General features: G+C 32.3%; 1 protein-coding gene across 1 annotated transcript in view; it reads right to left on the bottom strand.

Moving 5' to 3' along the window:
• LOC118183688 (rho guanine nucleotide exchange factor 17-like) overlaps nucleotides 1–15,981 on the bottom strand; it is a 597,408-nt gene that overhangs the window by 239,952 nt on the left and 341,475 nt on the right. The window contains exon 2 of the mRNA XM_085818216.1: nucleotides 8,197–8,274. Coding sequence (XP_085674342.1) covers nucleotides 8,197–8,274 — 78 coding nt within the window. The remainder of the gene's footprint in view (nucleotides 1–8,196; nucleotides 8,275–15,981) is intronic.

Here is a 15,981-nt window from a genome sequence, read left to right on the forward strand (position 1 = left end):
CAGGGCTTATTCGCTGATCACCCTGTATATATATATATATGTGTGTGTGCGTATTCAGCTGAGAAAATATTTCTATGCATATTACCAGCCAATTTCACTATGCTTCTTAAAAAAATGAAATTATTTGTGATAAAGCATGAATAGAAAGATGTGGTGTAATGAAAGCGATCAAGGTCCTGACTGTAGCATGACTGAAAATCGTGCTGGAACAAACATTAAACACTTTAAGTAATTAAAATACACGTAAATTAATTAAAAAGATAATTTATGTATAAGATCAAATGGCTAAAAGAAGAGAAGGAATTACATATGCTGCTGAGCGGTTTTTAAATAAAATGTTTTATGTCCGTTCAAATTTCAAATTTTGCTTTTTGAGAAAATGAATAAAACGACAAATTACTATTACCAATCTTGATTGTAAGCATTTTAATATTGATTATAAATGATTAAGAAAATATATTATAATTAATTCACGTATTGAAATTGTTTTCAACGTGTTTTACAAAACTAAAACTGACAAAGAAAAATTCTACTTGCATTTGATGATTTTTTACAATATTTCTGGCCAGATAAGGTTTGGAATAAAAGCTTGTAATTTATTTTTATACTAACCAATTGAATAATACTAAGTTTTGATTTATATATTTATGTATTAAAGTTCAGTAATAAAACTTCTTAAGGAATATGAAATAATTTAATGTCCATAGACAGTTTACGTTCTTTAAACTGCGTTTTCCAAAATCAGTTATCAGTTTACAATTTTTCTATCAATCCCTTTACTTAAAGTCTTAAAACATATACAAATATGGACTAAATTATATAATATTTTTACTGCTTGTTTAAAATTATATACTTAGTATACTTAGTAGAAACAAAGACGGGCTTTAAAAAATACTGAAAAGAAAAATTATTCTTAGTGAAAAAGGGATCTAGATCATATTACTTTCAAAGTTTTTACTTAAAAATGTGTGTTATTTTCCCCTCAGAAACTAATTCATTAATTGCAAAATCGATCATTAAAGTTATTAAAAACATGAATAAATACAATAAAATAATTTAGGAGGAAACACTGAAAATTGTAGGAGAAGAAAAACATTTTAATTATTAAATTTTTCTTCAAAAGTTTTGAATTAAAAAATATTACTGCAAAAAATTTATTTATGGAATTAAGTAAAGTGTTCGAATTACTGGTGTTCGAGGCACAGTCCACGATCGGCATATCCCTTGATATACCCAAAATTATTCCTTAAGCTCTAAATAGCTTGATAGTATGGAGAAATAATAATAATTACAAATGTGAAAGTTTGATCGATTAAATCAAAGCCTGTTGCGGTTATCTGTTATTTGTGGCAATTATTCGTAGTTTTTAACAAACTGATAAGATACTCTTTCAGACGAAACTATTTGTACTATTTTGGCAACTGCATATTTATGACATGCTTTAAAAAGTCTGTTAGACTTTTATATAACTACGATATGAATAAAAATGATATTTAATCCTCAGAAGCTAGTTTTTAAAACAGCAGAATATGGAATAAATATAAATAGCATAGAATCGTTCGGAATCAATGACATAGAACTGGTAGGATTACTGTTATTCTAAATAGAAATTTGAAGTAATAGAAACTCGATCTATTCTATTTTTGAATAACAGTTGGTGGGTTTAAATCCACCAACTGTTATGGAGCAAATGAAGAAAAGGACATCCACTATTTTGAGGGAAAAATACCCACGCAAAATATTAAATGGACTGAGAAAAACAATGCAATAGGAATGGAGAAAAAGAGACACTCATAATTTGAAAACATGCCTTTGTTCTTGAATTTCAATATGCAGCTTAAATTTAGAGAAAACAGGTATCAGATTAGAACATATAAGAATTATGTTTCCTTGTTTAAAATCTCAATAAAAACATTTAAAAATTCATTCTGAATGTGTGTAAGATTTATATATGCGAACAGACATATTTACAATTTTATAGACTCTATATTATTTTTTATATACTAACAGATGCAGGAAGTGAAATCTGGGAATTTAATTTTAAAATCAGATAAAATGTAATTTTTGATTGATTATGGTTTTCTAGAAAAGCTTTATGCATTTCCTTGAAATCTCACAAAATCTCTACATTCAGTGAAAAGATTCTGCTGCACAGGCTATTTCTGTTTCTTGTCTTCTTCAGACGCCCTCGAAATCCATAAATCCTTTCTATAGTAAAAGCATTTAATCCATTTATAAAGTTTCTCCCCGCATGAAGTCGATTAAATCAATTCATAAGATTTTCTGTAAACAAACACGTTTTTATATGCGATATTTCTTGGAATAATGAGGGAACATTCAGCCCAACAGCTACACTCAATAGAGTTAAGTTGTTGATGAATTCTCGCCCTTAACAACTCTTTAATTGTAAACACAAAACCCAAGCTAGAGTCAAATGAATTAAATTATTAGCAAACGAGGATCTCTGCCGTAGTCAATATCATTCAATTGATTTATAATAAAGCTCTAAATTCAAAACCAAGCACTAGTCATCTACACAAGCTCTAATTTACTGGTGACGGAGGCAGGGACATCTGCCTCCGTCACCAGTAGATTAGTAGTAGTAGTGGTGAAAAGAGTGAAAAGAAAGTGACTCCATCACTTTCTTTTCACCATCGACGGAATATCTGGCCCACTGGTTTAGGTGCTTTTCAGCCTGTTGGATCCCGTCGATGGAATTAAAAATAAATACATGGATAAATATAAATAAAGAGCTTAGTACTGTGTCCTCCGGGAATTGGCCACGAAACGAGGAACATTGAAATAAGGACCAGGAGATGGAAAGAAGGTGCATGGTGGGGACTGCAAGGATGTGCTATAATAATCAGGTACAGATGATGACCAAATACATTAAAAATTGTGGAATACATTTAATGAGTTCTGTATTAATCATAATATTAAATATAATTAAAAACAGCAAAACCCCCAAAAGTACAGAGCGGGCAGCTGACGGCACGGTGTCCAAGGAAAAAAGTCACTCCAGGTTGTCAGCAATGCTTTTAGTAATGGTAGTGCAGTCTCTAATGCGGCTGAGCGCATATTTATTCTTAATTGTGTTCTTGAACCATGCCGGCATATTGATTGTAGTTGGTCTTTTTAAATGTGAATTCCCTGTGTGCGAGCAGTCAAACAGATAGTGATCTGGGTCACCAGTACTGTCACAAATACATTGGTCACTGTCTCTTAGGCGAAATCTGTGAAGATAGGACATATATGGGCCATGCCCTGTCAGATACTGTGTGAGGTGCGAAGAGCTGCTATTTAAATTGTGGTTAACCTTTGGTTGGAAATCATGCAGTCTTCTGCCTGTGGTGCTTGTCTCCCAGTTGTTTTGCCACTGCTTCATTAGTACACATTTGAGAGAAGTTTTCAGATATGAGTGCGGAATGGGCACACCAGTGCAAAGGCAGGGATATCTAATATAAGTAAACATGTTTCTGGATAGAAGTGTTGTTATGACCTCTTCTATCAAGAGGAACTCTTTCAGAGGTGACTAGAGTGCCGCTTAGGGAGTTTATGTATTTTGAGCATAAGTTTGGTATAGCTAATAGTTTTGACATTGGTTGCAATGGTATATGTGGTACAGAATGGCATCTTTGACCTGCTCATAGAATTACGAAATGTAACTGTGTAGGCAAGCCTCCAAATTATTCAAGCTTCATGTTTGTTAATCGCAATCGTAAGATGACAACGCCTAAAGGAATGCAACAGCCGGTTTCTCCCTCTCTTTTTCTGCTGCTGGAGTTCGGAGGCGTAGGCCTTCTGGCTTGTTCCTCTCCTGCCAACGTGACGTGCCATTTTTTACTTCTTCCTTGAATGCTGCCTGATAATACCATGCGAACGTTTGTGAGAGGTATTCAGCTTGATGGTAGAACGCAAGAAAAAAATTTCTCCAGATTCGTATAATAATGCTGCTATTTGATAATTTTCTGTCCAGCTACTTTGTCTATTAAAATGTCTTCGCATCGCGAGTAATCTCCATGCACACGTGTCTCCTCTTCTTTCGATTAAAAAAATACGATCATTTACCGAATATGCTTATTGACTGCACTAATTTTTAATGTTTCCAATTCCTCCAGAACTTTCATTTTGTACAGATGGAAGAAGACTTACTGTAACGATGAGATTCGTAATGTTCGTTAAGTCACTTGTAACATGTTCTGGGTGTGAATTTTTATAAGTATCTGCGTTAGTCTGTATGGCAAATACCTTCTTCATTATACCTTAGTGCTTATTCTGAAGTAGCGAAACTAAAATAAAAATAAAAATAGTTAATTTTCTTGTGATATATTTGAGTTATGGTCTTTTGGGGTAAGTTTACTTTGATCTCGTATTTCCCATCATAGATAACACATTTGTGTGTATCTATAGGTTACTGCGGACACAACATAATCTCAGTAATCTTAATCTTAATTGACGATTTAAGAATTTAAATAGTTTTTACCTTTAGCATTCACTTTTCCAAATTTCTATCACCATTTGGTCCAATATTCTATTACATTTTCCAAATTCTACAGTAACATATATACGTATCCCATAAAACTAATCATGCAATATGAACGTACAATATATACACAATCACATAACACACAACATATACATGAAAACAAAAATACAACATAGAAGTTTACATGTAAAGAAATTTAAAAAGAAAGAATAAATAAAAATAAATAAGTATAAAGTAGAAAACATTGATGCTTTGTCATTTATTCTATATTACATAAGAGTTAATTCATGACGTAAAATTTGCAATAGTTTTTACAATGCTCATAAGTTTATTAGTTAATAATGTTCCGCTGATATAAGCATTGTTGTTGCTGAGATAGTTCAGAAGATTGTAGAAAAAACAATAAATGGAATAAAGTGAAAAATAAAATAAAGTAAAATAAAATCCGTTATGAGTTGACAGCTTAGTGATTATTTTAATTTAGCGTGGCTGACATATATCTTGCCCCATCGCTGCTATTAGGGTGATACTTGTACAGGTTTTATAATTGTTCCACATTTTTTTTACGTGCTGTGTCGTTTGGAGTCTGTCAATGCGCAGTGGAAGATTTAATTCCACAGATGCAAAAGCTCTAAGCAACTAAAGCACTTACAAATGGAACAGCGACTAATTAAGCTTTAGCTTTTCAAAAACATGTCAAGCCGCAATTTTCCGTAAGATATAACGGCTACATGGCGAGACTCTTTCCGGTTAAGAATTAACTCCATCTATAAAACCATACCTAATGCTAATAAATTTGTATAACTTTCTGTTCTGCGCAAATATTGTCACAAGAGTTAACAAGCTCAAAATGTTACGCAACTCAAATCCCAGTGTTGATAAAAATTAAGAATAAGCATCCTAAAGAGAATTATATGAATTTTTCTTGATTTTTTAAATCAGGTGAAATTCAACTCATATTAACCTTTATTATAGCTGCTCTCAAAATTTATAAATAAGAAGCTGTCTGTATACTCTTTTAATGTATTCATATTTATTCACTAAGAGAGAACATGGGAAAACCTATTACAGCTTGCAGTTCTGCAGTTCTGAATTTTGTCCTTAAACGACTTGATGATTAATTAATCACGACTTTTGAGATGCATTTCTCATTGCATTCTACAAGGCATTACATTCTACCACTGAGTGATTGAAATCAGAAAGGGATTATTAGATTGGTTCATGGTACTCGGAACAGGTAATTTGCAAGAATCTGCAAACCTTTTAAATCGGATTAAAGGGACTAATTACTGAAGAATTCAGATCTTCATTCATTATTTATGCACCAATCAACAGAAATTCATGCCGAAGGCGAATTGAAAAATTAGATTTATAGTACTGAATAAACATGTACGAAGCAGTCTTCAAAGGAAGAGAGATTTCATATAAAGATCTATATTATCAGTAATTCGTTCAATAAATATTTCTGCAGGGAGATGTGTTTCTTACTAGAATATAACTTCTAATCAATTTGTGTTTGTATTCCTATCCAGAAAAGAAAAGTATTCGATATAAAAATACTGAGAAAATGGAGCTCTGTTATACCTTCCAATACAATAACACCATAAACTTTGATATTATGAAAACAGCACCTAGTGAATACAAACTATTTTGTTTTACTTATAACTGCTTGGTCAATAAACATTACTAAGAATGTATTATAGAAATAATTTATAAAATGAAAACATTATTCCTGTCTGCTTCCATAGTTGTTGTTTGTAAGTCCATATTGGTTACCATAAATTAAGGACAGGCACTGAAGTTAAGCCGGACTAGAAAATGTAGCCGACAAGAAGGAACACACTGTCAGACACAAAAGCACTTCGCGAAGAGAAGACTTGAATTCCTGAGCACATGCAGCTACCAAGTGGAAGATACGTAATTCAAATATCAGCAACATTGCATACTTGGATTTTTATATTTCTTGCCTCCAGAAATTTTTGTAAAAGAAAAAGGTATTTAGTGGCATTTGAACTAAACATACGGTAGATGACAGCTCATAAACTCATTTTAGAAAGAATGATTAGGAACTAACACAGGAGTTTGATTATTCATTTTTTATAACAAAAGCAGTATTCATGATGAACTAGAAACGCATTGTAAAAAAAGCAATGTTTTATAAGAAATCAGTTTTAATTTAATTATAAATTTTATGTAATTGGACCTCATCAAAGAATTTTTAGGAAATGTTTTCTAATTGAATTTTGTTTCTTTCCAAATTATTTTGTTTGAAGTAATTTCACTTGGTTAATCAAAATCGTAAAATATCACAGCAAGACTTGAATCGGTTTCAAAATGCCCATTTTAGGATAGTACACCACAGATTTCCCATTCCGTTCTAAAAACTATCTAACGGATAGGGAAAGCAAAATATAACTAAACTATCTAACTAAGTTTCTAAAACTATCTAACTAGGGTTAAAAAAGCTAACGGAAATGCATGGTTTGAGAACTTGTATTTAAAATATCATCAATGACCAATAAGACCAAATCTATTAATTATACTATGACGAAAATGTACATGATTTTCCAATTTTCATCTCTATTTTTCACAATTGTGTGCACGTTTCTCACACATTAATATTAAAACATTTTCAAAATTGTATGCCTCAAAACTATTAAATACTAAATCTGGTAAATTTGAAAAATAAAATGCCAAAAAAGTATAAAATAAAGGTAAATTACGTTCTCCTTCAAGAAATGCGATTGTAAATTTATTTATGACATGAAAAGCAACAAACTTAAGGCAGAGAAATTTTCCGGAGAAAAATAAAATAAAAATGTTATTTTCTATTTTTATATGCTATATTTGCTTATAATTTTGAGCAAAATTAGGCAGATTTTGTGGTAAAATTCTAAGGGGGAGATAAACGATTTTGTTCCCTTTATACAATTTTTTTTCTTACTATAAGTACAAAATTTTCTCTTATATTATCCTTGTCACATTCTGGAACACATTCTGCCATACGAGCAATATCGATAATAATGTACGTTTTTTAATTGTACAAAGCTGAAATTAACATAAAATGTCTCAAATTTTCCTTATTTTAACAAATTTCAGACAAAATTAAATCTCTCTGTTAAAGCAGTTTTTGCATAGTTTCTTTACAGTGAGGTGGATGTAGTTACATGCTTTAGCACAGGGTTTCTTAAACTCTTTTCAGTCGCAACCCCTTTTTATCACTGAGATTTTTTCGCGACTCCTAGGACCCCATAATGTTTACAAACATTTTGTGGGACCCCCATAAGTATTGCGCAAATCCGACACACACGTGATTGAAACTGCCAACGTTTTCACTTGTACTGTAATATACTATTGCAGTTTTAGGTCATTAACTTTAATTTCTAATTTTAAGACATAGAACAATGTGAGAATTTTAAATAAGTAACAGACAAAATGACAGCATCACGTGCAAGGCAAAGGAAACTGAACGTTTATATTATAAAAAGAAAATGCGTCGAAACGTTTTCGTTTTTTTCTTGGTATGGTTGCTCTATTGATGGTCTTCTGTCTTCTTTTTATATATTTTCAGATACATTGTGTAAAAATATTTGGTAATTGTAAAATGATTACAAAAAATAAATATGAAAACTGCTAAAATGTTTGGCGACCCACAGTTTAAGAAACACTGCTTTAGCACATATCTACATTCAACCGAAAATTAAACATACCTTGATTATGATTTGTAATGATTCTACGTAAGAAACTTCAGTTTCATACAGTTCTCCAACTATGTGTGTTCTGGTGTCCTATAAAGAAAAGAAAAAAAATGTAAACAAGTTAAATAGCATTTATAATTGTGAGTTACTTCTAGGTCAAATGTGAATGCATAAAGAACTGGAATTAGATAATGCACAATTAAAAATAAAACTCAAAATTACTTTCTTTCTAATGAATACTTATGTACATAATATTTGTACCTGTAGAGAACATGCATCACTGAAAATAATAAAAAAAGTATTTGCTTTATAAAAATATTATAATCAAAATCATTAAGCAATTATATAGTTTCATTACCGTTGAAGTGAGGATACATTTCATATCCTCACTTCAACGGTAATGATATAATTCTTGCAGTTAAAAGGAAAATTCATCACGATAATTGAATTAGCAGCATTTGCAAACTTTCATCGTCTTCATAATATTACCGCTGAAGTGAGGATATATTTCATAGCCTCACTTCAACGTTAATGTCGCTCACATATGCAAAACCACTGATTCGGCGAAAGCTTGTTTAAGTACTGTTGATTTTAGAAAAATCGAACAATGACTTCTGAAAAATAAATTTTGAAACTCGTTGTTTATTCTCGTACCGTTTGCATATCCTCACATCTCATTGTGCAGTGCAATTTTATCATCGTGTAAAGCAATGAAAAAAAATGTCACGTGACTCTCTGCACGGAATAAATTACACGCATTTTTTGCTGAATTTCACTTATTTCCTCAAATTTCATTAGCGATACATTCTCCTTCATTTAATTCAGCTCTTATTTCGCAGGAAGGCAATAAATACGTAAACCTCAAAATATCTTTATTAAAAATTGAAAACACCAAATACAGTTAAAACAATTTTAAAAAATTATTTTTTGCAATTAAAGTTAGGGTTTTTACGCAAAAACAAGCAATTCGGCCAGCGGGCAAGGAGGCAGATTTTTCGGTGCAAAAAACTAAAAGTTTAGTTTCGGTCCCATTCGTCAAAAAGACACTGAAGGTACAGAAACTGACTTAAATCACTATTCTGCTCAGTTTCAAATGTAAACAAATATGGCTGCTATGGTAAAAAAAATTAGGCTTAGCAGCACTTGAACAACTTTTAAATTGTTGATAATTCCACAACTTTTGCAAGCAGATGAACTAAAGGCTAAAAATCATAACCGCATGATAAGAACAGCATAATTCAATAATTTTAAAATAAAAAATGCATAATTTACCAACATATAAGAATACAAATTACTAAGATCGTAGAGCCGAGTAACAGAGTGCGATATATATATATATATATATATATATATATATATATATATATTGTTACGTTTTTCTTCTGACACCAGTTATTACGTTATTTTCTTCCTTCATGTTCCTACGTGGTTCGTGAGGATTTGAAGTGAATAATGACAATACTACTTGATGAAGTATCGAAACACACTTTATTGGCCAGTATTGTCAGGATATCTCCAAAACACGTTTTTACAGTCGTCGATGAACTACTATAAACACGCTGACACGATCAGCGACACAGGCTCCAGGTTATCAGGCTATCACGGTGGAGACAGCTTCACTGCAAAGTATCAGAATATAGCTTCCGACTCTGCTCGGTCGTTCTCGGATCTCCACGTACTCTCTAGACTCTCCACGCTACAACTCGCAATGCACTCGACGACACACAGAGCACGGCTCCCGACTCTTCGGTTCAGTCGTTCCCGGAGCTCAACACGCTCTCCCGACGATGCACTAACCGCGATACACTAAGAGACTCCTTCGGTGAACTCGACGACCCACTCGGCACTCGCTGCCCGGCTGTTAAGTCGATCGACTTCTCAGGGATTGACTCCCTAGACGAGACACCGACTCGATACTAACTATCTCGCCCTCTAGGCGACTGCGAGCTAGTAGGGTTTATATAGCTTTTGGCTTGTGTTCGAGAACATTCTGGGCTAAACAGGTAAGAATTCGTTCCAGAAGGCTCTCCATCCGTCCATGGCATATCGCCAATTTTGTCACCAAATGGTCGATTTCTCGCCAAATGTGGAAACCCTGCGTTTGCTTGCCATTTTATGGCAACCCTAAAACTGCTTTGCGGGGAACCCATCTTACCGCTCCTGCGCATTTCGTAACAATATATGTATACACTTTTAGTGCGAGGGCTGCGCAACTACATGTTACGTCAGTCCTATATTCAAAATTGGAACGTTCGGAGGCCACTTGCGTTTGAGTTATACGAGATAGATACATACATAACATATATACGTATATACGTACGTACAGACATCGCAGAAAAAAATCTTTTCTGAATCCATTTTAAATCCTTATTGCAATCCGTTTTACAAAGAAGAGTCCTTTATTCTGTGCTTACGTACAGATGTCACGTAAAAACATCTTTAAATTTCATTCGATAGCGGTCAAATTGATTTTTCTATAAAATATGATACCCGAAAATTTTTGCGATTACAATACTTACTAAGGAAGTAATAAAGCAGAAAACAAATGTAAGTTGCGAAAAATATCAGTGGCCTTGTCTTGAAGCCGATACTATGTTTCTCAAACCAAATTAGTCTATTAGATTACTGCATTTGTTTCTCATTTGGCAGTTTTTATATTCCTTTCCCTGTACGTAAATACGGTAATAGGAATTAAACGTCTAGAAAACAGTAAGATTTGAAAGCGAGATGCGTTATAGTTTGTTAATTTTAATTGAAAACGCCTTGATACTCTTTTTAATTACGCTTTATTTACCCCTTGATAATCAATTCATTCAATATTCTAAGGTTCTCTAAGGATAACCTAAGATTTACATTTTATATTTCTGATGTTTGTCTTCTAATTAACGGCAGTCATTTGGGTGAAACATTGTCACAGTAAAATCTGAAAGTAAATTAGTTTAATTGAGATAAAGCACTTATTAAAAAGAATCTTACTAAGAAGTGTTAAATTGTTATGGTATAAGTCTTTGCTTCAATAGAAAAACGAAACCTAACGAAAAATGCTTTATACAGCTTTTAGTTAAAAAAAAAAACAAAACAAAGCTAGGATCTTTTACTTTTGAACTCGCAGTTCTTTCTTACCTTTTCTTTATCCTTTCATTTGTTGAACTTGAAGGTACCTTTACACTCCCCATATTTTAGTTTGATGTCCACCCCGAATAGCCGCTTATTTAAGACTGCAGAACATGGGTAGTTTGACCCAGGTTTCGAATTGAATCGAACTGGGAGATCCATGAGCAATTTCATAGTTGTCTTTAAGTGTAATGTAATAACAAACATATTATTCTAAAAAGCCCTCCAAAGGTATCCTTCCTATAGGCAATAGTCCTTGTGTGCTTTACCATATTCAGATAAATAAATATTTCGACGAGATGTTTGGGTCTTTCTATGGGATCATTTTATTTGCACTTCATCTGCTAGATAACGGCAAAGCACTTGAGGCCAATCTGGTTTGTGAGAAGGGATGCATTCGTGGAAGTAGTAAAATATTTTAGTTTGACGACGTTTGACGTATTTAGTTTGACGTCAGTAAAATATTTTAGTTTGACGTCCACCCCGAATGGCCGCTTATTTAAGACTGCAGAACATGGGTAGTTTGACCCAGGTTTCGAATTGAATCGACCTGGGCCATGAGCAATTTCATAGTTTTCTTTAAGTATAATGTAATAACAAACATATTATTCTAAAAAGCCCTCCAAAGGTATCCTTCCTATAGGCAATAGTCCTCGTGTGCTTTACCATATTCAGATATATAAATATTTCGACTAGATGTTTGGGCTGTCTTTCTATGAGATCATTTTATTTGCACTTCCTCAGCTAGATAACGGCAAAGCACTTGAGGCCAATCTGGTTTGTGAGAAGGGATGCATTCATGAAACCTTTCTAAATAAACTAACTATTGTTCATGTTACGCATGGATATTACAACATGTTCATGTAACCAACTCATGTGCCTGCATTCAAGCCCAGATCGAACTACTGCAGTTCAGCGGTTTTGATATCTCGCCCGTTTGTGGGACGTTTACGGGTAGAAATTTACTCAATTAGGTGACGAATCAGTTATATTTTACTTTAATCTACCAATCGCATCTCTGAAACTCGGTAAGAAGAAGAGTTGACCTTTAAATTTTTGTTACTGATATGTCTTGTAGTAAGAAAGAAGAGTTATCACGATGATTGAATTAGCCGCATTCGCAAATTTTCCCCGTATTCATAATTAAAAATTATGAAATGTGTTCTTTTATTAAATTTTAATCTATTGTTTTCTGTCTAGCCTTTCTAGTCTTTCTGTTACAAATACATTATATTTTGTATTCCTTTTCCTTTTCTAAACGGGAAGACCGAAATAAAATTGAAGTAGACATTTTTCATTAAATCACTTTCTTGCTGAAAGAAACATGTTTCAATTCACGCGCATCATCAGCTGAACTCAATGCTTTATCTTAGTGGACACATTTCTGCCGTGATGAATTGTTGACAAATGCTCTTTGTCTTTTACGTCCTCTATTTTATTTCACCTTTTGGCAGAAAGAGCATTCAAAAATGCGTAGGCCGTAAGCTTATTATGAAACAGACGGCATTTCACTTCCTTTGTTATTGTAAATAGAGGTTTTGTGAAATTGTTTAGGATGTAGAAATGTAAAAGGGATTACTTTCGAACAAATGATAGGGTAAAGAAAGGGGAAAAATGTTGCCATACCAGCGAAAATATTTTCGATTTGTATGGATATTTAAGAATGAATCGTGAGTTAATATTTGAATTATTTCACATTTTTCTAAAAATATCATTGGTTCATTTGAAGATGAAAGGATTTTGTTCATGTACAGTTCACAAAATTTTGCAACATTCTTTGGCTTTTCAGAATTAGAATATAACCAGGTTATGCTTATAATAACTTTTTATTAATCCCTAAGGGGCTTTAACCCAGAAGAGCTATTAATCTGTAAACGGTATTTTGCGTCGAATAACTATAAACGGTTACTATCCCTTTTGAAATTGTAGCCACCAAGTATTATCCGTCCTATATTACATTTAAAGATATTAAATAATAAGTAAACTGCGCGAATATATGTATGTATCTCGCATTGTGAAAAAACTGTGATATTTAGGTGCATCAAATTTTAAATAACGTAGTCTCTCACCCGAAGATGGGCACCGAGCAACCCGAATCTTAAATTTCGAATTTGCTTAATAAAGCAAATTCGAAATCTTAGCTTATTATTGATTTCATATTTTTCAAATGTTAACGAATTTTTGATTAAGAAACTCAAACATTTCACAGCGAGCAGTGGTTCAGAGCGAGACCATTAATAAAATATGATCTCCAGTGCGCGAAACTGTCCATCAGAAATTCTAAAGATGTGCTGTTTTTAAATATTTTCAGTTCAAAGAAGCGTTAGCCCAAATACTCTCGAAAAGTGTATGCATGTGTAAATGAAAAATCGCCCCTTTGTCATATAAAATCATATAAATTTTATATGATTCATCATATAAAATCTATCATATAAAATTATATGACGTCATATAAAATCTGAAAGCTTTCAGATTTTTTTTTTCTCTTTTTATAAGCAACAAGAAACTGTCTGCGTCAGGGAGCAACTGCTTTCTTGGACTACCTTTTAGTTAGGTTTGAGAAAGGTCAAGGGTAATTTGTAATTATCTTTACTTTTTATATTTGTTTCACATTTGTTTATATTCACATTTTTTTATCTTACACGTACACCATTACAAGTACAATCGAACTCCAGTTATCGGGTTTCAGGTTGCAGGATTTTAATTATACGAATTTTTTTTTCAATTCAAGTAAAATTAAATCTTGTTATTAATTTATTTACGTATTTTTAACATTTTCATGGCTTGAAAATATAAAAATATAATACAGCGCACAAAATACATTTTTGAAAAATTAAAAAATTTTTTTGTATGAATATTTATTGGGTTGATATGCTCGTCAAATATATTATCCATAGAAAAGCAACCAAATATTGTAATTACTGCCCTTTGTTCATTTTACGGATTTTTCCACGAATAATTTTCTTACTTCTAATCAATAAGAATATTATCATTTTAAATTTTAGTTGAGGAAAATATTTTTGTTTACGCAAATAAAAAGTTATTTCTTGGTTAATTTTAGCACAGCAAAAAGAAAAATAATTTTGCATAACAAGCGAACACGACTAAGAACTACATGTTAAAATAACTACTAATAATCAACATGAATTATATATAGCAAAAGTAAATTGGCAGGATTTTAGTTTCGAAGCTTAAAAAAAATCTTTTTCCTCAGCTGAGACAATAGAAATGACGAAAAAGAAGCACATGCCTGCATGACAACAACAGAAGTAAATTCAACAAAGTTTTAAATAAGAAATAATAATGATAAATAGAAAGGAATAATATTTGGAAAATATGCAGGTATGAATCGCCTCACAATGAATCAAATTCGTCAATGGAAGACCAGTTTTGAATATTTTTGGCAGCAGAAACGAAACTTGGAATGTTTTGACAAGCAGTGATGACAAATAGAGCATTTCTTAGTTTGTCGACCTCCCAACATAAGAGTCATGCAAATTAGTGGGAAAAAAACCGCGAATGTTACATAAAAATTTTGTAACTAATTGATGAAAAGAATGAAATTACTACTAATTTATTATAATTGGCTGAAAATAAGAAAAGTTTAGCGTGATTCTAGAGATTACATAAAAATTAACTTTACCGCTTTATTCTAGTTGGAATAGAAATGGAATGTGTGTTCAAGAAAATAAATGTAACTTTATCGCTAATTCTGACGCATTTTACATTTTGCTTCGTTGGAAATTTTTTTTTTTTTTTTAATTTTAATTTTTATTTTGTCAAGGTATAAGTTATAAGAAAAAATTACGAAAACGGTAAAAAGAAACATGATTCTGTCAAATGTAACAATTAAATACCTATTTAGCTTACGGATAAATTATCTGGATTTTACAAATATCAGGGCGGGTCTCTTCATTATGTCCGCATATTGTGTTCTGCTAGATTAAACTTAACATGCTTCGTGGTTCAAAGAGGAGTAAAAGAGGAAATATTTGCCACCAGTCCTCACACATCGCTACCATTGAAATATAGTATAGAATACTAAAGGAAGGATTCAATGAGTTTGATGTCAAAAATCTATTTATTCAACGATTTTCGTTCGATAGCTTGATACCAGATTAGCTCCAGAATAATATTTACATCTATTCTCAATATTTGGTGCATTTCAGAATGCTCATTCAGAACACTATATATACTTTGCTCTAGGAATGTTCTCTAAGCAACTAGAGAACTATTTTAATATCTTTTGGATTAATTTGCCTTCTCTGTGGATATAGCACCAACCGATGATATATTTGAAATTTTGACACTTAAATGATCAAGAACATGTTGAAACTAAAAGCAATCTAAAAGTAATTGAAATAAAAGGAGATTCCACGAAGAATTGTTTTAAATTGAAAATGCATGTATAAATGAATATGAGTCTTTACACTGACATGATATGTTTAGAAATCTACTTTCTGATTTTCAAAAGAGGGTTTTAAAATGTTATCATAATTAACCAGTTTTCGCATGCATATGTCCTCCCAAGTACCCAAGGCTGTTGAATATTTCCTGGTTTCGAGCCCAGGCAAACGAGTTGGTCGTATTAGTTAGGTATTCATGGATTTCCTCATGCGTAACGGGAATGCGAGCCAATTTTCATTGGAAAATTGCCCACAAAGGCATCTATCCTTTTAGAAA

The sequence above is a fragment of the Stegodyphus dumicola genome, chromosome 6 (assembly GCF_044657685.1).
Source record: "Stegodyphus dumicola isolate Sdum_Otavi_A_Nest chromosome 6, ASM4465768v1".
NCBI lineage: Eukaryota > Metazoa > Arthropoda > Arachnida > Araneae > Eresidae > Stegodyphus > Stegodyphus dumicola.